This window comes from Sprattus sprattus (assembly GCF_963457725.1).
Source record: "Sprattus sprattus genome assembly, chromosome: 20".
Taxonomy (NCBI): domain Eukaryota; kingdom Metazoa; phylum Chordata; class Actinopteri; order Clupeiformes; family Clupeidae; genus Sprattus; species Sprattus sprattus.
This window is the reverse complement of record NC_137918.1, coordinates 8,884,460-8,909,446: the sequence shown is the minus strand read 5'-3', so window position 1 is coordinate 8,909,446 and position 24,987 is coordinate 8,884,460. Positions and strand designations below refer to the sequence as shown.

General features: G+C 46.3%; 1 protein-coding gene across 1 annotated transcript in view; it reads right to left on the bottom strand.

The window, feature by feature from the left end:
* The window catches only part of spire1a (spire-type actin nucleation factor 1a), a gene marked incomplete at both ends in the record, with an annotated part of 39,322 nt that overhangs the window by 7,190 nt on the left and 7,145 nt on the right, over positions 1–24,987 (bottom strand). The window contains 7 exons of the mRNA XM_080858963.1: positions 557–598; positions 2,636–2,765; positions 3,123–3,209; positions 4,646–4,810; positions 4,928–5,002; positions 7,993–8,118; positions 12,064–12,309. Of these exons, the coding sequence (XP_080715089.1) occupies positions 557–598; positions 2,636–2,765; positions 3,123–3,209; positions 4,646–4,810; positions 4,928–5,002; positions 7,993–8,118; positions 12,064–12,309 (871 nt within the window). The remainder of the gene's footprint in view (positions 1–556; positions 599–2,635; positions 2,766–3,122; positions 3,210–4,645; positions 4,811–4,927; positions 5,003–7,992; positions 8,119–12,063; positions 12,310–24,987) is intronic.

The following is a 24,987-nucleotide window of genomic DNA, read 5'->3' as shown; positions in this document are numbered from 1 at the left end:
ATCGCTCTAGGATGAGCATGACTGCTTCGGACTGGATAACCTAAAGAATGGCGTCCTTTCACTCAGTCCGTTTCCCCTCCTCTCTTCTCCACAGCAGACTGTCAAATGTTCTGCATCAAGCCTATTGGTAAACTATCAAGAGGATGGATAATTGCTTTAAAAGTCCTTTTAAATGGACACAGAGAAGTATTTTTGGTATTCACATGACTGGTATTGATATTTTGCAATCGTAACACCCAAGCCATTAGTGTTGTAAAATCCCAATAGAATTGTTTAGAGGGTTAATGTGTTCATGAAACATTTAGTGATTCTGGCCACTTCTCTCCTCTTCTCTCCACTCATGAGGTGTCTGGTTCCATGCCACAGTGGGTGAGGCGTTACCATGACGACAACACCTCCGCTCAAGATCACAGCAGCAGTACACAAGAAATCTTTTGGGAGGGGGGGGGGGGGGGGGGGGGCAACAAGATCCAAGAGCACTACAGACACGGGGTACAAACACATGGGCCAAAGCCAGGCAGTGGGGGTGCAACCAGGCAAGGGGAAGGGGCTTTACCTGAAGAGTCAAAACTGACCGACATGCTAAGCGGTCGCATTACTGCAAGAGAGACAAAGGCAGAGGGATCGGTAATCAAGACAAGGATTTAGGGTTAGGGTTCGGTAGATAGATAGGGTGGGGAGGCATTTTATAGGACCAAGGGAGAGGGGTAGGGAGGGAGAAGAGAGTCAAGCAGTCAGTTCAAGAGAATAGCTCAATGCCAGAGGATCTGCATTGAACATAGGAGACCTATGAGGAAAGGCAGGTTACATAACATGAACTTCTGTTCCTGCATGCAGTAAGCCTGCCTGTCACTGGTATTACTAGCTATGGTCACTTAACATCAAGCATGCTATAACCTTAAAAACTCCTTCTATGAAATGCAACTGCAATAATGACCTCTTACATACATACACATACATACAACATGGATAAGGGAATATTTTCTCTATAATACAAGCTTAACAGTTGATGATAATCCTCCTCAAGATTAAACAGTTTAGATCAGAATGGTACCGTTGGACTTTGTTTTCATAAGGTCGGTAAAAATGCACGTAACTTCCATACTTATTTCCATAGGCTGAAGCTTACTTGATTTCCAGGGTCTTGAACACCCTGTCCTGAACTGATTTTAAATATATACAGAGACACAACAGACCAATCCGATTAAGCAGATTGTCTTGGTTCCACATTAACTGTTAGGACATTCAATCAAATAAGCGTCACGCATTCTGAGTAACTCCCTCACAGTTCAACTTTACACCAACAGCTATTTTTCACAATATTAAAATCTCTACCTTTCACAGAATCACAACAGAATCCACAGACAGTTAGCACATCAAAATGATGACCACAATGAGTAGTTACATTGTCAATACGTTACGTTGCGTTGTCTCAGTACTTGTACTCTGTGCAATGACAATAAAGTTAAATCTAATCTAAAAACAAAAATCTACATGACAATTCAAAATCTCTCCAATGACCTGAAAAAGCTGAACAAACCAACACTCGCCACACTCGAATCACTTATGTGAGGTTCATAAAATCACTGACAACATTATGCATCATTGAACACATTACAATGTCCAGAACAGATCTACACGTGCAGCAGTGCAATCCTTCATGACACAAAGGCCTAATCATGGACTCATGGGTATTAAAAGCGTTAATGAGGCGGACACAATGACAGTTCAATTAAAGCCATCATCTTGGGTTGCACACACAGCGATAGACAGTAGCCATGCATGGGCACACTTGGACACAGGTTGTGAGTGTGTGTGTTTGTGTGTGTGAGAGAGAGACAGGTTGTGTGAGAGAGACAGGTTGTGTGAGAGAGACAGGTTGTGACGGGAGGAAGCTGGTGTGAGTTTTCACTCTGGCTGGGGTTGTCCTCACACACACACACACACACACACACACACACACACACACACACACACACACACACACACACACACACACACACACACACACACACACACACACACACACACACACACACACACACACACACACACACACACACACACACACACACACACGACTGATAAACATACAAAGACGAGCCTTGAGCCCAATTAATTAATCCTGATTGTCAGTATACAAGCATTTTGCGCGTCATTAAATATTATAGTTCATTGTGTGAACATTAAAAGTTCTACCAGGAGACTGAGTAACCATAAAAGGTATTCATGCATTCAAGTAAATCTGTCTATTTTTATATGTGTGAGTGTGAGTGTGAGGAGGATCTGAATGTCTGCACATGTCTAATGTGTGTAGTTATGTGTTGATTGATTTTGGGCCTTATCCAGCTGGCTGCAGCGGATCATGTGTGGAGACACGGGTCTCATGTCTAATGTGTGTGGGTTAGGGTTAGGGCCTCATGTCTAATGTGTGTGTTAGGGTTAGGGCCTCATGTCTAATGTGGGTGGGTTAGGGTTAGGGCCTCATGTCTACTGTGTGTGGGTTAGGGTTAGGGACTCATGTCTAATGTGTGTGGGTGAGGGTTAGGGTTAGGGCCTCATGTCTAATGTGTGTGGGTTAGGGTTAGGGCCTCATGTCTAATGTGTGTGGGTTAGGGTCTGTGTTGATTCTTACCCAGCCTGCTGCGGCGGATCATGTCTGGAGACACGGGCCTCAGCTTCCTCTCAGACTTGATCCCCTCCAGGAGGCGCTCGTGGAGACTGACGGGCCGCTGGGGGTGGGGCTTTAGCTTGCGCGAAGCAGCCTGATTGGGCACGATCAATACGAGGGGCCGGTCACAGCAATATATAGTATGTATACAATATATAATATATACAAGCATACCAGAGGGTTGTACACAGATATGAAAAACAATTACTGCATCCCTCCTAACGAACCACTACAAAGACATTGCTTGATTAAATATGGATACACATATCAGTAGTAGATATAGTATTATTAGTAGACATCAAGAAAGAGAAGAGCAAGAAAAAAGCAAGAGAAAGAGAAAAAAAGGAGTGAGATGACAGCTGGTCAAGTGGTTCTTGCTCTTCAAGATTGATGATGGAGGAGCAGAAAAGTCACCAGGACCAAAAGAATTCAGCCAGGGTGGTGCGCTTACCGGGTTCAGGGGCGGGCGAGATCGGATGAACTCCAGGATGACCTCGTGGGCACTCTTTTTTAACCTGGGCGGAATGTCTCCATTCACCTGCAGTAGCACAGGAGAGAGGGAAGAGGTAAAGCAGGTGGGAGGTCATGGGCTGGAACACCAGAGAGTGGACAGAGGTAAAGCAGGTGGGAGGTCATGGGCTGGAACACCAGAGAGTGGACAGAGCACATTTTCTCCCCCTAAGTGTTCGAGTCTGTGCCTTGAGGAGGCGAGTAGAGTACCCTTCTCACCAGTCTTATTCTTGACAACATGTCTTAGGGATCACACAGCAGATAACCTCTGCATAGACATCAGACATTTAAGACCCGACTCCAGTCAAGCCATAAGCACCCAAACATGCAGGCCAGACATGTGTGCTCCAATCATGCTCTCCCATGAGGCAATATGAAGTCATGGCCATGATGAGCTACAGGTAGTCCCAAGTGGCACTCTTAATGAGGTCATGCATTCATTCTAATGGTTCCTACTGGCTTCTGGGAGCAAAGGTCAAGCTCAGTCATAATCCACCTTATCCATGTACTCTCCATACTGATACGGACTCTGACGTTTGAAGATTTGCTTTGTTCACTTTCAAAGTCCTTTTCAACCTGCAGCCTACAGTTAGTCATCTAGTGCTATCTGAACCAAGTCTTTCTGCGTTGCATTATTTAACCGGAGCAATGCTGTAAGCAAGCGGCAGACCGCCGCTATGGAACCTTGCGTGTTATCTGATAAGGGAGGGAGTTGGGCAGATGACTCAGTAGAAGCTGATAAAAGGCAATGCAATGCAGAAGAACAAATGCTCCAGCGTCAGGAAATAACAATGGAAAAAATCTAATGAATTTTAAATCCTCAACGTCACCAGACGTATTCAAATAGATCTATCTAATAATAGACTTCATAACCTGTGGTTGCCTGGGGCTTTGCAATATAAAACCAAAATAATGTCCTTCTTTTAATAAACAAAAGTAGAGGATTAAGGGAGAGAGATACCAGATCACCGCCCTGGCCACCTGGCCCATGGATATTATGTGAGTGTATCCTCATAGGGACGGGACACTGAATCTGCTGTGTCATGATATTATGTGAGTGTCTCCTCATAGGGACGGGACACTGAATCTGCTCTATCATGATATGATGTGAGTGTCTCCTCATAGGGACGGGACACTGAATCTGCTGTGTCATGATATGATGTGAGTGTCTCCTCATAGGGACGGGACACTGAATCTGCTGTGTCATGATATGATGTGAGTGTCTCCTCATAGGGAAGGGACACTGAATCTGCTCTATCATGAGTTGGACCGTGCATATTAATACCATCCCAAGAGGTGCATGTGTCAATTAAACTGGAGGCATTGTCAGAATAGATTTGTAACAAAATGTTTCGCAAAAATGATGTGACAAGACCTACCACACAATGGCATTCAGGCAAGGTTCTGCTTCACCCTGTGGTGAGTGAGTGAGTGATTTTCAGCCTTCTCCATAGCAACACTCACCATGACCTTGCGGAGTTTATATCGCTTGGAGCGGATGTCGTCCATGAGCATCTCGTAAGGCGTCAGCGAGAACTCGATGGGCAGTTGGTTGTACTGGCGCTCCTGAACCTTCTTCAGCTTCACCCCGTCACGCAGGCTGCGCATCACCTGCACCCAGAAACGAGCCTGCACACACACACACACACACACACACACACACACACTTAAAAAAGACCTTCCAATAGAGTGTCAATAAAGTGCCATCAAGTGTGTGTGTGTGTGTGTGTGTGTGTAAACATTTACCCAGTCAGCATTCTGCAGCTCATTCAGGTCTTTGGCTGGCTCTTCTCGAGCATCTCCCTCCATCCGCCGCAGATTCTTAAAGAAAAAAAAGGGAGAAAGAAACAAACATGACCACAAATAAAACATAAAGACAGAATTTTTTTTATCGTTAAGCCAAATACCTTGGAGGCCAAACAAACAGATGCACACACACACACACACTGTTTGACACTGCCCGTGTGTAAACTGATTGCATCTCGTGCAGGCAGCAGGCATCAGACGGATGCCATCGATCCTCTGTGTAGGGGGCAATCAATGGGCAGCTAATGCAGCCCTTTTACAACGGTCCATTCCGCCAGGATGGAACTGGACTTGACCATAAGCACAGGGTCACCCAGGCATAGGGTCACAACAGGGACCGGGGGAAGCACTACTACACCAACGGACTGCTGTATCTTCCTACTGCTAGAGTTAATTCTGAAAGTGGGCCATAGCCTATGTCAGGTCATCAACGTTTTGAAGTGTTTGTGGGGAGTATGACTCTTATTATGAATACTATACTACAGATGAATATTGCAATAATGCTTATTTACCTCAAAATACAAACGGCACTTTACCTATGATTCATTAAAGCGGTGTTCGGATCTCTTCAATAAAAGAATAAAATGGCGACCAAAAAAAAAGAAAAATCTAAATCATCTCGGGGCTGGTCTCACACCTTTCTTCACACATTCTGAAAAGAGAAAAATCCCTCAACCCCCCCCACCCCCACCCCCATGTCTCTCCCGTGAGCCCCTGAATGTGTGTGTGTGTGTGTGTGTGTGTGTGTGTGTGTGTGCTTGTCTGTGCAAGTGTGTGTGTGTGTGTGTGTGTGTGTGTGCGCAAGTGATTGATCCTGAAACATTGCCAACATCACACCATCCACACCAATCACTGTCAGTCACATTCTGAACAAAGCGCAGTGAAGGATGCTGGGAGTACTGCTGACTGTCATCTTATATTACAGCCCCAGCTCTCCTGTGGATTGCTTTACACACACAGCTCTTGCCCACGCAAGCACGTTCCTACACCAGCAGGGGGTTTATTTATACACACACACACACACACACACACACACAGACACACACACGAGACTGATGACGCATTTGGCCCGTACAACTGATGCCTATATGCCAACCCCTCTATCTGTGGCATCAATACTCTTGTAAGAGCTGTATTCATTAATGGATCATTAGCTTTACCGTAACCGTGGCTACCTGCCAGGCCTGCGGGACCTTAAGTGCAGACTCTGACAGACTAATCTCCTTACTGCACCCTCTCCATCAGGCTCCGCACTCAGGGCTAGCGCTCTGGGCTAGCGCTCCGGGCTAGCTGTGCATTACATAAGCTGCTGCGGCTAAACCTTCTGCTACATTCAGACACGTCCGACGCGGATAGTCAGAGCACAGTGCTGCCCTCCGACAAGTGCCAGTAATCAAATCTAATCTGGTTGGGCCGAGAGCACCTAAGGGTGTGTGTGCGCATGTGTGACAGAGTGAGCGTGGTTGTGTATGGGTGTTTTTGACAAGGCCATGTGATTTTCTTCTGGGTCCAGAAGCTGATCCAATGCTTACATTGCTTAAATCCCTTTGCAAAACTGCACCACGTGAATCCTGTTGCTCAAGGCCTTGTTTTTTAAGAGCACCCTGCTTGTTGTGACTGTGGCCTGTATCTCCTATGTTTCACAGGATGAAGCAACAGTCAAGAGAGGATTAAACCACCATGCGAAGAGCAGGAGGGTAAATAGCAACAGACACAACATCAACTTAAACTTGGACACATCCATCATGTAAGGGCAGTGGTGTAGTCCAGGGTATACGCAGGTGTACAGAGTATACCCACTTTTTTTTCAGTCAGCATTGCGTATACCCACTTCTCGAAACATGGCTTTTATCCTGTGCTGTATGGGCTGCTTAAAAAATTAAGAGTATACCCACTTCTCCAGGGACCACTACACCACTGTGTAAGGGCCATTACGGGGAGCGATAATGTGAGGCATGTTGTTAAAGATGCTTCAAACACTGCCACAGTTGACCCATTTGTAAAGATGTGTGGGGACTGGATCAGGCAGGACTCAAGGAAGACCACATAGACCCACCACACCCTCGGGCCAGACAGGTTAATGGCAGTAAGACAGGGGATTAACCACTTAAAGTGTGTGATCCTGTCCACTGGCTGTGAAACTTGTCCAGGCAGTCACAATGGACAACCTCAGTCTGAGCCAACGAGAGGAGGGACAGATCCAGAAGAATGTGACCAAGCAGTCCATAACTGCTACACGCTCAGGGCTTATGCAGAAATATACCTACCAACAAACAGTTCCTCAATTCTTGATAATACAATGCATCAGTGTCCTTGTCCATGTATGCATGCTAGATCTCGAAAAATATAACATACTGTTTACATGTTGTCTAGGTCACTGGTAGTGTTTTGACTGTGATGAGGACGGGATAAATGCCCAAACCCCAGAGTCCCTTTACAGAGCTGCAGAAATCCTCCAGCCATTAATGCGGACACTGAGGATGCGTTTTCTGAATGAGTCTGTGGTTGCCCTCTCTGGTTGGCAGAGGCGGTTTCAACACATTCATTCGCGAGCTTGCCTCGTTCATCGATGACTCAACCCTCGCAGTCTTTTCAACAGTGTGGATATTGCTCCACAGAAACAGCCTCTAAGCCTGTGTCTATAAATACCATCCTGGTTTTCCTATGGATCATTACCGCAAAGACAAAAAAAACTAAATGTATAACTTGAGTTAATTTTTGACATTAAATTGACAGCGCCACAGACCCGAATAATAAATCTATTTTCTCTGAGTCAAGCAATCATGAGAAAATTTGAGTTATTATTAACCCTAAGGAAAACAAGGTCAACAAAGATGGAAACATCAACATCAACAAACATGTTCCTACAGCCCCCAGGCCTGAGGCTGTGTCCATTGCAGAGCCTTGTCTAGGGAGGGCAGTCAATGATGCTAAATTATGATGCTAACTCACGCACCTCGTTCTGTCTAGTGGAGATATGGCTAGCCTGCAGCAGTGCGTCTCACCTCCTTGGCACTCTTGATCTTCTCCAGGAAGGTGCGGAGCTCCCTGGTCTCTGCATAGAGGGCCCTACACACGGCCTGGTAGTGGTTAGGGGCGTCTGAGGGACTGGGCAGGTGGGATGTACACAGCTGAAAGGGAGAGAAAGAGAGTGTGTAGAGCAGGGGTCTCAAACTCAAATTAGCCGGGGGCCGGTGAGCGTCCAGTCTGGTCATTGGGGGGCCAGATTTTTCTTAGGTAAACGTAGGGGTGGCCCATTAAAATCAATGGAACTTTTCTAATAAAATCACTTGGGGGGCCCGCGGGCCTGAGTTTGAGACCCCTGGTAAAGAGCGATGCATGTCTATATATGTCATGGGTTAAATAAGCTGCCATATAGGCACATACATGGATGTACTGCCTTCAGCATAGAACAGGACAATCCAAGATGTGGCTACATTTGCATTTAGTCAGCTGGCTGTCAATGTCATTATCAAATGTGTTTCCTGTTTGCCGAGTGGATGCATGTACGGCCCCGGCAAACAGATCACAACAAAAAACAAATTAAATTCCTACTTGTAATTTAGTACCGCAACATCAAATGTGTTTCCTGTTTGCCGAGTGGATGCATGTACGGCCCCGGCAAACAGATCACAACAAAAAACAAAATGTTCAATGCCAGAAAAACTAAACATATCTAAGTATTGCAATATGCAACAGGCAAACCGACACACAGATGACATGTCCCTGGTTGGTGAAATGATTCATCTGTGTGTTTGTTCGTGCTGATTCCCGACTAACAGACCCGCAGACTGATTCGTCATTTCCTGTTTGTTAGATGGATCAGGAGGAGCCTCCTGGGCCTGATCACTCCCCTCCTCAGCCCGCCCCGAAACGCCCCTGCAGACCGGCTCCAGAGCAACACCAGCATCGCCCACGCCGCCCTGCTCCCCATCCTGGGCCCTCAACTCAGTCATCATCCCCTTGACGACTTCTCCCGCTGGATGTGACGACCCCCACCCTGGTCATCGGCAGCTCCATGGTCCGAGATGTCCACACCCCCCCCTTCAACAAGCGGCCCCTGCAAGGTCCACTGCCTCCCCGGAGCCAGGCGTGTTCCAATCGCTGATGGATGTGGAACTTTCCCTCCCCACCCCCACCACTCTGCACGTAGTCTCTCTACCTGGTCTACCTAGAGAAACCCTCGGCCAACCGCACCCACTGCCACTGCATTGCCGTCCACCTACTCTACCCAATACCCTATGCTAGCATTTATGTACAATATACATTATTGCCTCCACCGAAATGTTTCTCTGTCCCTACATCCCCTACCCCTGTAACAGTAACCCTATTGCCACAGTAATCTGGTCTTGTCTGTATCATGTATTTACCACCAGATGTATGTACACATATGTCCAGTGACCAAATGCTGGCTGTGTATTGCCCCTGTTGCTTCCTTTCCCCTTCTGCCACACTACCCTTCCCCTTCCCCCCTTCCCCCCGTCCCACCTTCCTGTCTCCACCCGGCCGACCTCAAGCAGATGGGTCCCCCCTTATGTGCCGTGGTTCTGCTCAACGTTTCTTCCTGCCTAACAGGGAGTTTTTTCTTGCCCCTGTTGCCGTTGTGCATGCACTAAGGGGGTTCAGGCTCTGGGCTCTGTTAAGCGCCGAGAGGCAATTGTATTGTTATGGCGCTATACAAATAAAATTGAATTGAATTGAATTGAATTGAATTGAATTATCATTTAATCAATAAATCAACTTCCTGTCTATTCATTGTACCAATCAAGTAATTATTTGGCTATTGCAATCACATGTGCCTCCTAGTCTAAGTGCTACTTCCACTGGACCATCAGCTGATCTCTTGACCAGCTTGGGTCTCCATCCTGCAGGTGCCCCACTGTATCACTGCTCTGATCTAGAGGTGACCCAAGCTCCAAATACTGGACTATGAAACAGAGCCTTGGCTTACTGCCTTACAGTTGTTCCATTCTTCAATGAAGTGAAATCCAAGTCTACATGTTTGTAAATCTTTCTGGTTACACTGCTACGGACATCCATTACAAGTATACTGCCTGCAGTAAGTATTATAATGATCAAGTTGTCCTTTTACACTGGAGGTTAAAACCATGCTGTTGGTTATGTTTATAATATTCTCTAATATCAAACCGTTCTTTTTTTCCAGGCTCCGGTATCTCAAAACCCTTGTCAGTCAAAGAATGAAATTAGAATTATAAATTACAGGTCAGGTCATCAAATTAATTCTACTTGTGTCATACCAACTGATAATACATGTACATTTTGGGTGTTAGATGTGGGTGGGGGCTGGAGAGAGCATTTACACTCATCCCTGAGTCATCATCAGCAAAGAGATCCCCCATCATGCCTTGCACCGAGACAGATACCTGTGGCGGCCCATCCCTGATGTGGTATGATGGGCAGGTGTAAACACACGGGCACATTCACATGCTCATTCTGACTCGCTCAAGTGGAACAAAGCCTCCATATGCCTGCCGTCACGTCAAATGGCCCTGACCTGAAAGGAATTAAAACCTGCCCAATAACATTTCTGCACCCGCTCCCATCCAGACCCGCCCTGTCACGGAATGAGTAGAACAGGTGTCAACAATCACCTCCTCCCCACTAGAGCGATGACAATGCAGAAGGAGGCCAAGACTAGAAAGTGAAAGAGGAGCTAAAGTTAAAGAGGAGATAGAGTTAAATAAAGAAAACCGGTCTGTCTCAGTCGAGGGCTATATTAGCTCATGTCTGGGAAAGGGACTGATTTCCTTGTTTTGTTAGACTAATATGAGCGACATGACAGACTCAAAGATACAGAGACAAGAAACACAGAGTTTAAATAAAGCTGTTTAGCACATGATGCTAATGGCCTCTTGAAAAAGAACATACCGGCAAAGACAGATAAAAGAAAGAGAAGAGTATGTGAAATGGCTAAACATATAGTCAATCAGAAAGAGAAAGAAAGAGGTCTGGATGACTTCAAAACCTAACCCATGAGAGAGTTTTATCCCTGGAGGACAGAAGCATCTCCTTAAGCAGGCAGCTTCTTTCCAGTCAAATGCTCAAATTCACTTTATCTCCCTCCACTCAACAGACTGTCTGCTAAAACCACACACACACACACACACACACGCCACGTCCTTTGCCCCACTCTTCCTCGGCAGACTGCCAGAGGTATAACTATGAGAGAACAAACAAACAAACAAACAAAAACACACACACACACACAAACACACACACAAACACACACACAAACACACACACAAACACACACAACCATCTCCTCATATGACCCCAGAAACACAGAGGAGGAGCTGACCCCTTCATCAGAGTTATCTAATAGGCACCAGCAGCAACTGTACCACCAGCACAGAGAGTTAGCACACAGTATTAGCCATGTAATCAGTAGCAATTCATCTAAATCCGCTGGCTGTTCCCACACTAGCACACCTGGACCAGACCATACATCTCCTGCATTCATTACATAGCGTGTCCATTACCATTATGCCATAAGCCTCAGGTCTGGTTTCATAAAGGGATATTTCTTCTACTCGCCTGTTTATGCGCTAATCAGAACGAGTAGCTCAAGCTAAAGCTGCTTACATATAGCCTACTGTATGTCTGAAGCAAGATGGAGATCATTAGCCAACAAGGAGCCGTGGAAATGTACCTGTGTATTACTTATGTAACTGGGGACTGGGGACTGAGAACTGTAGAATGTGTGTGTGGGGGGGAGGGTTGCAATACAGTTATCTTCAGTCAGAACCTACTTATGCTAAGGCGATTTAAAGCCTTTATGCTAAGGATTGAAAGGACTTGCCAACATCATGGTCAGTGACATAATGGGGGACAAAATAGTTTACTCATAAATCCTCACTCCCCTTGAAAGAAAAAGTAACAGTAATTATTGAACAGAATGTTCAGAACAGACTATTGTGGAGCTCACACATTTCTGAAGGTGACAGTAGCTTTTACAGTTGTATTTACAACTCGGTATGTTCTCTATATTTCAGCCTAGAGTGGAAGAGAAGCACACGTTTTCAACCAGCATGCTTCCAGCATTGCTCCTCACTTACCTCCAACACGTCACGGTAGCATCGGATGTTGCAGACGTCTGGGCCTTCTTCTCCTTCCCCCTCGTCCTCTTCCTCAGTGGCCTCGTAGCCTTCATCAGGGCAGGGGTCTTTCTCTGCCTCGTCGTTGACCATGTTGGTCATGAGATCGATGAGGCGTTCGAGAGGTGGGCTCAGCTCGCGCTCCTCATTCTCCTTCAGGCCGTAGTCCAGAGCCTTGTAGATCATGATGCCCAGGGACTCGATGATCTGCCAGATTAAACAGGTTACACGTTAAAAACCCATTTTCTACTCCTCAGGACAGTAGCTCCTGATAGCAAGACACTTTCAGATCTGAGAAGAAGAAAAAAAACACACAAAAATTCCATGTTTATCGGCGCATGTTCTTCACTTATAGAATTCTGTGGATTATAATTTTAATAGACTATAAAGACTTAATGGGTTAACTCATAACAAACATATTAGAAAGACTACTTTTAAAAAAACAAGTATGAACAAATGTTATATTTTCCCTAAGGGCCTTCCTTATTACTGAGGTCGTGAAATTGTGTGGGTTGTGTTGCCCCAGTCTGACAAGATGCTTTCAGGGAAGTTCTTTCTGGATTCTTTGGTCCCATGACACAAAGAAGAGATCTCTCTGAATGTGTTCAGACAGAACACAAACTATATAATCATAATCAGAGCAACACTCGACATGAGACCATCTTAACAAGCTACATCAGCTCACTCGTGTCTCAATGACACTCAGAGAGCATTAGTGAAATTCGATTTAATTCAATCGTATTTATTTATATAGAACCAATAACAACGGAAATTGTCTCGAAGCACTTTACCGAGCCTAGAGCCTGAACCCCATTCGAGCAAGCCCTAATACATTGGGGACAAGGGAAAACTTCCTTTGAACAGGAAGAAACCTTCAGCAGAGCTCAGCTCAAAGGGGAATTTCATCAGTGAAAAGGTCCTCATAGTCTTGTGCTGAGTCAATCATCAAACTGTAGCAATGAGGAAGGGGATCCAATTATGATGCTGCTCATTAGATGCTTGTCTCTTGAGTGTCTGCATCTGTTCAGAATGTTTGGCTGTCTGACTGATCTGGCCTAGGTGTGGAATATCCTGTCTTTCACCTGCCTTGCTTCGTATTGAAAAATAAATCATGTGGACGGGTTCTCCCGAGACTACATGATTGAAATGCAGGGCCATCTCCATTATAAACACAAGAACAGGTCTACCCAGAGTCATCATGTGGCATCATTCTGAGTTCTGACAACATCCACTTCCTGCTCCCATTCTGCCCAGTGGCTGGAATAAACCAGACGCCACCTGACAATTCACTGTTTACTCCACCGGAGTGGACGAGATTTAACTCCTCCTCACGTGCCCACATGTTGGTACAAACACACAAAGACACTCGCTGTCTCTACAGTCATCACTAGAGCACTATGGGAATAGTACTCCCAGCCTGCAGTCAATTCCGTAACTCTATTGAATCATCCCAACATGAGCACAGATGTGCTGGTCAGATTGCCCGAAAGGGATGCAACAATACTATCTCAGGGAAGCTACGCTCGGGAACCGAGCCAATGCATGAGCCAAGCAGACTAGCATGACCCCTTTAACAAAAAAACACAGACCAACGATGAGCCTTCAATTACAGCTAATACAATTGAGATCCAAAAACAGCTTAGCCAGAGATGGGCAGCTGTTTAATGCTGAGCTGGAAAGGAGTTTAAAATAAGCTTAATAATTACATTTCCCACTGAGATTGGAGATCACACCGAAGAGAGAATCGTTCATACTTTACGTGTGGGGGATAGGTAAGGAGTAGGGCTGTAACGATATTGGATCGAACCGAGAAATCGCGACACTCTGGGCCACGAACCTGCATCGCGATGCGAGGAGGCAGAACCGCGACATGCCCTCAGCGGTCACTTGATACAAAAAGTTTGGTTCGCTAGTAAAAACGGCTGCTTGCTTCAGCGTTGGGGTTAATTGTTGCGCAAAATTTACTCAGTGCAGTTCATGCTCCCAAAGGTTGCGCGTGTTGTCATGAGCCTGCCATTTGCTTGGCAGATAGAAAGCTGTTTCCCTAACAGAAAGTCTGAAGCTTGAAGTTCTTTTCAAACCTTTGCTTGGGTAGCACTGCTAAACTGAGCAGACATGCAGACTACATTTTAGTAATCTCATCACGTAACATTCGTTTTCTAAAAACAATCACATAGTATTGCATGTTTTACTGTGGTAGAAAATACGTTAGCTTAATGCTAACGTATATGGGAAATCCTATAGAGACCGCGCTAGGTATTAGCATCAATTAATTCACGTTAATGTTATTGTATGAGCCTGACATTTGCTCTGCAGATAGATAACAGGTTCCGAAGTTTGTTGAATGTTTTTCAACAGCATTGCTTTGAGTAATAAAAACCTCAATATTTGGTTATAAATTGTTTCTTCATTTTTTTTATAGCTCATACTTATTCTAATGTGAATTAGAAAATATATTTTAAAAATCGCGAGATAAAAAAATAAAATAATAATAATAATAATAATAATAATAATATCGTGGGGTGTATCGAACCGTGGGTCAAGAATCGTGATACGAATCGAATCGTGAGGTAGGTGTATCGTTACAGCCCTAGTAAGGAGACTGATCGCTAGACACACACACAGACACACACACACACACACACGCCTCTGCTGGCTCCATCATGGAAGTGGTCCAGGAGACAAGCCAAATCGCAGGTTCATTCCAACAAACACGCACCAAATTCAGCCTCAAAGTTAAGAGCTAGGCAGCTGCAAATTCACTACTACTTGATCTATGCTTTGCCAAGAAGTTCCATGGTCAGAAGGCAGAGATACCCATCAACATTAAGTCCTTATGTCTGCGACAGAACCAGCCCTAAAATTATCCTGGGGTTCTTTGGAGACTGTGCTGTTAGCGGTAATCACATCAGACTGCCGGCATTCCAGATGTTTATCCTTCAAAAACAGCTGAATGATATGAATACTATATGTCTCAGTGTTGCGTAATCTAATCCATCTATCTGTCCACCACGCCTAGCCCTGGGACAGACTGAACAAGGGATGCTGATCGGAACTATCACTACCAACAGTGAGCAACTTCTGGAAACTTCTTTGATAAGTCTCCAAGAAAGATACCAACATCAGAAACCTTTGACTGCTTTCAAGCTTTCAGTCTCACCTTACGCTGCCCTTAGTGTAGTGAATGCCCTTACAGCAGAAGGATCACGGGCAGCACCTCACCTCCTAACACCGCCCTTAGTGTAGTGAATGCCCTTACAGCAGAAGGATTGTTACGACCACATGTGTTGTGTTGTGTTCTTTGTTTGTCACTTTCCTGCCCTTTTCTGTTGCTCCGCCCAGGTTGAGTACCCCCTGATGAGATGCACCTGGCCAGGTGATCAAGTAGGAGTTAAAGACTCCAATTTCCAGCTGCAGAGAGGAGGCTTCTAGCTTGGGGACTGCTGGGCTCTGTTCCGATATCCATACCCTCCGTACCTACCATCCTTAGTTTGAGTATGTAGGGTGTTCCGATTTCGATCGCGGCGAAAAGAAGTATACCCAAAGGACCCATATGTGTACTCATAACGGACAAAACTTTGAGTGTGGGACCAGGGTACACTTTCCAATCTCAACGGCCGCCATCTTGTCTACGTAGCGGAAGAGACGGAGCCAGGCAGAGCTTTTCATTTATTTCCAAGTCAGTGGCGGACATAATGGCTACGGTGGCTACGATAGCAGAGTCAGTAGACCACAAGGCTACAGACCGTAAATGTCAATATCAGCAGTAATTAAACAACTGTACTGATATTAAATGTACTACTAACATGCCATTCTCAAATTAAAGCCAGTGACATGAGTATTTTGGTGGTTTTTAACGATGTATACCGACAGTTAGCATACCTAGCTAGCCTAGCTTGGTAGCATTACCATTGGTTCTGAATGGCAGTTATGCTAAGCAGCTGGCTATCCCCCCACCCGGGACTGTAATTTCCGGTAAGTGCACCACGGAGTATTAGATTTGGAACAACACTCACCTGCTGAGGATCTGCGTACCTAGTAAGTGTGTACTGTGTACTGCGTATAAGTATACTCATGGAGGTAAGGATAACGGAACATAGCACTGGTCTTGCTGCTTCTCTTAGCCTGGGATTTTGTTGTACAGTTATGTTTGTCTTGTAGTTCTTAAATCATGTTGTATTAATAAATCCCATGGATTTGGTACTTTTAAAGGTGTTTTTTAGTAATTGTTTTTGGTCACCGGTGGAATGTTTGTTCGCCCCAAAGGGCCACTAAAGTTGGGGCGTAACAAGGACCATGGGCAGCACCTCACCTCCTAACACCGCCCTTAGTGTAGTGAATGCCCTTACAGCAGAAGGATCATGGCCAGCACCTCACCTCCTAACACCGCCCTTAATGAAGTGAATGCCCTTACAGCAGAAGGATCATGGGCAGCACCTCACCTCCTTACGCTGCCCATAGTGTAGTGAATGCCCTTAGAAAGTGGTGTAGTGGTCCCTGGAGAAGTGGGTATACTCTTAATTTTTTTGAGCAGCCCATACAGCTCAAGATAAACGTCCTGTTTTGAGAAGTGGGTATACTCAATGCTGACTGAAAAATAAGTGGGTATTCTCCGTATACCTGCGTATACCCTGGACTACACCACTGCCCTTAGAGCAGAAGGATCATGGGCAGCACCTCACCTCCTCACGCCGCCCTAGGGTAGTGAATGCCCTTAGAGCAGACGGATCATGGGCAGCATGTTTATGGATCAGCTGGGACACACAATACAATAGGCCACCAATGAGCAGGTCTAGAGCAGACACCAGAGAGGACCGCAGGGGCAGAAAGGCTCTGCTCTACCACTAAAAGGAAAGATTAACATCACATCCATTAATACTACCCATGGTCTCCAGAGCTATGTTGGAAGACTTGGCATGGCCTCAGCCCTTTGAGGAGACAGAGAGGTAAGACACTTTGTCAAAGGTTGGCCACCAGAAGTGGGCTTAAGAGTCCTGTGTGCACAGCCAGGCCGCTGTGGGTGCCAACTGCAGGACAAAGGTCTTCAGAGAGACAGAGAGGAGGGGGGGAAGGCCAGTGTTCCCACAGCACTGAATGAATGAGCGGGAGCTGGACTGCCTGACTCCAGGATCGACGCAGACAAGGAGACACATGAGCAGATTTGGCCCAGGGGAGTCTGGGAATCTGAAGACCTTCACAGGGGAAACACCCCTCCTGTCCACACACACACACACACACACACACACACACACACAAATATATCTCAAATACACATGCCAACAATGTATAACCACATGACGCACAATCATCTTTTATTCAGTAAATTCATTAAGCTTGGCAAAAACCTGACAGGAAAGATTGAGAAAATTTGTGTCGCGAGAAAAATTATCTCAAGATGCAGACACAATCTTAATTTGTTGTTTGCCAGAGTGCATTGCTGAATAGCACACGCAGCGTGCACTGCTGAATAACACACAGAGTGCACTGCTGAATAACACACAGAGTGCACTGCTGAATAACACACGGAGTGCACTGCTGAATAACACACAGAGTGCACTGCTGAATAACACACACACACACACACACACAGAGTGACCTGCTGAATAATACAGAGTGACCTGCTGGATAACACACACAGAGTGCACTGCTGAATAACACACACAGAGTGCACTGCTGAATTACACACACAGAGTGCACTGCTGAATAACACACACAGAATGACCTGCTGAATAACACACACAGAATGACCTGCTGAATAACACACAGAGAGTGACCTGCTGAATAACACACACAGAGTGCTCATCCAGCTGCAATGGAATTCCTGCACAACCCTGCTATGAGGGACTCCGGTGTTCACACTGGGAAGGAAAGAAAGAAAAAGAAAGAAAGAAAGAAAGAAAGAAAGGACAGAAAGAAAGAATCACTCTCTCATTTAGAGGCTCGTGACTCAGAAGGAATGAGGAAAGGAAACGGCAGGAGACTCAGCTGACGATGGAGGGAAGGGCTGACGGAGAGGAGAGACTCAAACATGTTCTTCACCCCCCAGAGGAAAACAAACCCAGCCATGACAGACCGTCTCAGAGACACAGGAGCTTAATGGGTCTTCCCTTTCATGTTTCCACAAACTGGCACAGCAAAGGCTCACAACCCATCTAAATGCCATCTCTGCTGTGGAAGTAGGATTATCAAAGAGGTTGTAAAATTGTCTGAATGACCGAGATCATTAAAAACTATATGGGTGTGTTATAGAGTTAACTAACATCCCAGAGATCAGAACAACGACTGTGTCCCATGTGGCATTGGTTGTGCATGTGGTTTGTTTTCGTCAAGTGAACACACTCGCTTCTTCTCATGCGGCCTGTAAGCACCATTCACATGACATCACCGCCATAGGGTCCGACACACACACACACACACACACACACACACACACACACACACACACACACACACTCTCTCTCACAGCTGTGGTGAATTGATGCACAGCACTGGGGGCTGCCAATGCCTTCTTCCGTTTACATAACAGTCCTACAAACATGGAGTCCTTGGCATTCAGAGGGAAAGTGTGTCTGTGCGCAGTCATGTGAGCAGCTGATGCCTGACAACATTCAGAGCTCAACGCCATTGCCTCATGTATAGCTCAACCTGCTCTCCACACACAATGGGGGCAGTGACTTTCTCTGGAACGCCAAGCGAGACCGTTTCCTTGAAATTTCAGCAGAATGTTCCATGCCCAAGCACCATATGATGTCATAGACTCCGTAAGTGGAAACTCATGACAAATCATTATGTGACCGCAGTCAGCTGGAAGCCAAAGATTGACTAGCTAATGTTTTCCTGAGTACAACTGGTATTGGAATGTACTGGTTTACATTGATAATTCACTTTCAAAAGGGAAAATGAACTGGTTTACATTGATAATTCACTTTCAAAAGGGAAAATGAACTGGTTTACATTGATAACTCACTTTCAAAAGGGAAATGAAACACCCTAAGCATTCTGGTCTCGCTGGAATAACTAAATAATCAATTCCTTAGAACTTTAATTTAGACTAACCACTTCATTTAAAACAACTCCACTCTAAACACTTCATTTATAGCTAATGGCTCTCCTTACATGCCTGAGTGAGTACTCTGATCAGACAGTGGAAAAGCATCCAGTCTATAACTGTGTCTATATGTCTGTTCACATGTACCTGTGAGTTTGTATAGCCTACGTGCACAAATGTCTTTCCAGTCTTATGGACTGTTAATAAAGATGAGTTGTGGCAAGAGAAAATGACAAAACGCTCTACACATTTCTTTGAGGTCTATTCAATAGTTTCAGAGAATCCCTTTGAGTAGAACGGGAAAAACCAGCCCAGTTTTCGCCTCCTCATCATCATCAGCGTCTCATACCGCTGCCAGGTCTAGCGCATGCACGTGTGTGTACATCAACAGCAGGAAGACTTCAGTGGGTTCAAACACATGACCTGTAATGGAATTAATGCATGTACACACACGCAGTGGAACATGTACGCATCTTTGAACTGCTCTGCACTGAATGTACAGCATAATGTACAGCACAAGGTCTCCCCCCATAGAGCAGCTCCTCAGAGAGGCTCCCTGCCAACAATAAGAGCTCATGGTCACCAGACTTCAATAAGCAGGCGATCAATAGTGATCATATTAGCACTGCATGAACATGTCTTGAAATCCTGTTAGGACGCCAGAACAGCCAGAAGAGAGGTGTTTGGCTGTCGGTACAGCGGAGACTGATTCATGGGGATGGGTCTCTCTCCTGACACGCTGTGGCTCAGTGCTCAGTCAGTGCCACCTCTTCATTTGCCCCCCCCCCCCTTACTGGCTGCACTGCACACTGCAAACAGAGCTGGGGGCCGAGATGGAACTAGAAGTAAACTGATACGGACAAACAATGAAAAAGCTTTTCCATTTCCTTTTCATAGAGTCTTTCAATTAATTAATTAATTCATTTACTGTGGAATCTTCATTTTTTAGGGGATGGCCCAAACAGAGCAAAAAAGCAAGCTGTACTCTATCCAGTTGACTTGGGGATGATCTCATCGGGGGGGCAATGTCTTTGCTCAGTCTGCTTATGAATGGCAAGTGTTTGTGTGCTTCTGTTTCTATGGAGATCTATTCTCTCTTAGCAGGGATGCTGCAATCTGCTTGTATGCACACATGATGCCAAACCAAATGGCACAGCCAGAGATGCGGAGGAGGGACTAGCCTATGGGCTCCACACAACAAGAGTCCCAGCTTAAAGGTCTGAGTCACACAGCAATGGGCTCCACACAACAAGAGTCCCATCTTACAGGTCTGAGTCACACATGCAATGCTACTGCAATCAACTGAACATTACAGCTTCAGGAATGGGAGGAGCAGATAAGCACATCACTGCGCAGCACCACAATGACTCAAAACCATGCACACACACACACTCCACCCAGAAAACCACACACACGTACACACACACACACACAACCCAGAAAACCATGCACATACACACTCCACCTAGAAAACCATGCACACACACACACACACACACACACACTCCACCCAGAAAACCATGCACACACACACACACACACACTCCACACAGAAAACCACACACACACACACATACAACCGAGAAAACCATGCACATACACACTCCACCCATAAAGCCATGCACATACACACTCCACCCAGAAAAGTGGCACCTATGCCAGTAGGTAAGGGCATGGTGCCGGTACGACACCTGGGTTTTGGGCAGAGGTCACCAGAAATCACCCTGCACAGCATGCATGCAGTCACCCCACTCTGGGTGCTACTGAACAGGTCTGCCTCCTGACTCCAGACCACTCTGGGTGCTACTGAACATGTCTGCCTCCTGACTCCAGACCACTTTGGGTGCTACTGAACAGGTCTGCCTCCTGACTCCAGACCACTCTGGGTGCTACTGAACAGGTCTACCTCCTGACTCCAGACCACTCTGGGTGCTACTGAACAGGTCTGGTTCTGACTCCAGACCACTCTGGGTGCTACTGAACATGTCTGCCTCCTGACTCCAGACCACTCTGGGTGCTACTGAACATGTCTGCCTCCTGACTCCAGACCACTCTGGGTGCTACTGAACATGTCTGCCTCCTGACTCCAGACCACTCTGGGTGCTACTGAACATGTCTGCCTCCTGACTCCAGACCACTCTGGGTGCTACTGAACAGGTCTGCCTCCTGACTCCAGACCACTCTGGGTGCTACTGAACAGGTCTGCCTCCTGACTCCAGACCACTCTGGGTGCTACTGAACAGGTCTGCCTCCTGATTCCAGACCACTCTGGGTGCTACTGAACATGTCTGCCTCCTGACTCCAGACCACCTGTCTGAAACAGATCCTCTGAACTTCAGACTACACAAATAGATTGTCTGATCTCTGAACACCTAAACAAAGGACTAAACTCTTCCGGCTCAGCATTTCTTTGTGACCTAAAAAGACCCTTCTGTCTAAAAACAGAATAAAAGGCACGAACAGAACATAAGATAAGACACAATACTTAAAGGATGCTGCACTCAGTCCAATTTAACGGCGGTGACCTCAGCTGTCGCCAGAGCTAAATCTGCTTCGCCTGCTAGATGCTCCTGGCAAGTTGGGCTCTGAGCTCAATAAGAGCTGTCTGTCAGGTCACTCTTCTTCCTGGGCCTTTCAGCGGAGTCAGCCGAGGACGAGCTCAATGTTCAGACCAGTCACTTAGTCAGGCAGGCAGTGTGTGTGTGTGTGTGTGTGTGTGTGTGTGTGTGTGTGTGTGTGTGTGTGTGTGAGATCTCCAGGGAGGGAGATGTGACAGGAACGCACAGATGCATCCTCAGCGCTTTTGGGCTGCAGGGATGGATGGAACGGCAACAGAGAGAGAGAGAGAGAGAGCGACCGAGCGTGTGAGAGACGAACGTTATGTAACACACTCGCCCTAAATCCAGATGACTTTGGTGCGGCGGATGCTTTGTTCCCTTCAGACAGCACAGTGATAAGGCCACTGGTCCGCTCACAAAAGGAACACCCTCCAGAAAACCATGCGCACACACACACACACACACACACACACACACTCCACCCATAAAAAAAAACATGCGTACAGGCGCACACACACACACACACACACACACACACACACTGGTCCGCTCACAAAGGAACACCCCACAGCACACGCCTTCAACCTCACTGAGCCGTGGTGGTGCAGAACAGCCATGCCCCACAGCCACCCTCGCCTGTCCAGACAAACCACCTTCTTCGGATAACAGAGCACTAGGTGCAACTGCTCCAAGTTGCGGGGGGGGGGGAGCACTCTCTTAGAGAGGAGGGTTTCTGAAATCTGAAATTATTGAAGGCAGAAAAAATGGCTGGCTTCAGCAACTTCTCTCCTCATTTACGTAATCTAGTGATGCAGAAAACTGCTGTGATGTTATATTCTTCCAAAAGAGTGTTAAGGAAAGATCCAGGTGATGAAGAGAAGAGCGAGAGAGAGAGATAGAACAAGAGTAAGAGAGAAAGAAGAAAGAAAACAGAGCCACAGAGATGCTGACCTCAAAAGAGTATCACTGGAATTAACTCATCTAGCGTAGATGTGGACTTGGACATGGCAACAGTGCTGCGGAGGAGGCAAAGGAGTGATGAAGATACCCACTGTGACAGGCAGGCCTGTGGGGAACAAGATCACCACACCGGGCTCATGTGGCGGGGGTGACTACAAGTCTGAGCCTACTATTTTAGCAGGCAACCATCACAATTATAATTCACCACCACCTTTCCCCTTTCATCAGTTAAGACTGTCTGTCTGAATCTAGCCAGACACACAGCTGTCACTCTGAATTCAGGCAGTACTCCCTCAAAACCTCTGAAAGACGCTCAAGTGATTTACAGTCAAGACTTCCCTACATGGAGAGGTGGAAGAGGAAGACTTGGTAGCAGGTGAGCCAGCGTCCTCCAAAACCACACAGGCTCTTTCAACGGAGTGGATACGGAGTCCTTGAGGGAGGATGCATTGACGTCAAAGCGTTGACCATCATCCAAAACACAGCAAAGCTCTTTAGCTCATGAACATGTAGGTTAAAAAGGTGCCACAGGTATTTATAGGGATCCCTTCAGGTAACTGGATAATAGTTCAAAGGAAATGTCCAAAAGCACCATCTAGGGTCCATCCCCATCAATAGGTCCATCACTATCTATGGGTGGCTGAATCACTGAAAAAAATGAGAGTGAGTAATATGCCATCGATCCTCCCAGGGGGAAATGATTATAGTAGTGCAGCAGCATCCCGGGGGAGAGGAAGCTCATATTTCCTGCTCTAGAAAGCAAAGCCAGTGTTATTGACTTGTGTTTGTGTGTGTGTGTGTGTGTGTGTGTGTGTGTGTGTGTGTGTGCCCGCCTGCCTGCCTGCCTGTGTGCTGGTGGTGCTGAGAAGGGCAGATTAGATTAAACTGGGGGAGTCACATGCATGCTCAGAGTGGGACCAGACCACGGGTCGTACACAGCTCAGTCCTGCCCAGACAAGCTGCTGGTGTTATGACACCAGGGGTCACACACATGTCCCGGGGTCGCACACGGTCTGACGCTCAATACAGAAACTCAACAGGCAATTAGTGTGTAGCTAACGAACAGGGAAGGGAGGGGCAGACCCCTGCTGATGTACACACATAAAATAAACAGAATGCCCTATATTCAAGTCCTATAAGGATTACAGTGATTACAGTGATACTATACGCATCAGAGAGTAAGTGCCATAAAGAATCCTTTAGGGTATATGTGGGTTCTTTGAAAAACAAAACTATACATTTCATTTTTAAACAAGGAACCCTTCTCTGGCAGCAAGTGTGTCTTTATGGCTAAAGGGTTCATCCAGGGTGAATCAGGTTTTTAAAAACAACTTCAGTAAAGGATTGTGTCAGATCAGTGAATCTAGACTCTATTACTCTATCAACCTAGATAAATACTGAACTCAATGCTTAAAAATTGCCCTTTTGCAAAGAAAAACAAAAACAAACCCAAACCCACACACACACACACACACACACACAGGCGTGACTTCAAATTTTCACCTTCAGTCTGACCCGAGTCAGCTGAGAGTGTGTCTTAAGTGCATGGAGGGAGGTCTGTGTGTGTGTATGTGTATGTGTATGTGTATGTGTATGTGTATGTGTATGTGTATGTGTATGTGTGTGTGTGTGTGTGTGTGTGTGTGTGTGTGTGTGTGTGTGTGTGTGTGTGTGTGTGTGTGGTCATTTACAGACCTGGAGGCCTTTAAGCACAAGAACACCACAAAACCCCACCCAACCCAACCCAACACACACTCTATTCATAACACATTCCCAGTCCCAAACATCAAACTGTGCACCATGTTTGACTACACTGACTTCATGTGGACCCTGCTGTCTGGCAGCCAGCGTCTGGATTCTCCAGAAGAGTGAGATCTGGCTGCAAGAGAAATGGCTAATAAAACGACGACAGCTAATCCCATCTTAATCTCGTGACCTGCAACTCGGGTCCCAATCTGCGTTGCGAGGGGGCAGGGATCAAACCGGTCACCGCCCAGCAACTCCAAGACAGTGACCAGCCCTGCCATCATCAGTCACAGAAGACAACCTTCTCATAATGTGCTAACGGGGGGGCACGGTGGCGCAAGCCGATGAAGCCCCCCACTTACGGGCTACATTGCCCGAGGGGACATAGGTTCAAGTATGATGTCATTTCCCAATCCTCTCCCCACCTCTTCTCCGCCTCGCTTCCTGTCATGTCTTCAACTGTCCTATCCAGATAAAGGAATAAAAAGCCCAAAAATAAATCTTAAAAAAAATGCTCTGAAGGGGGCGTCTGACCACACCAGCCAGCCAGAGTCACAGCTGTCCACAGCCTTG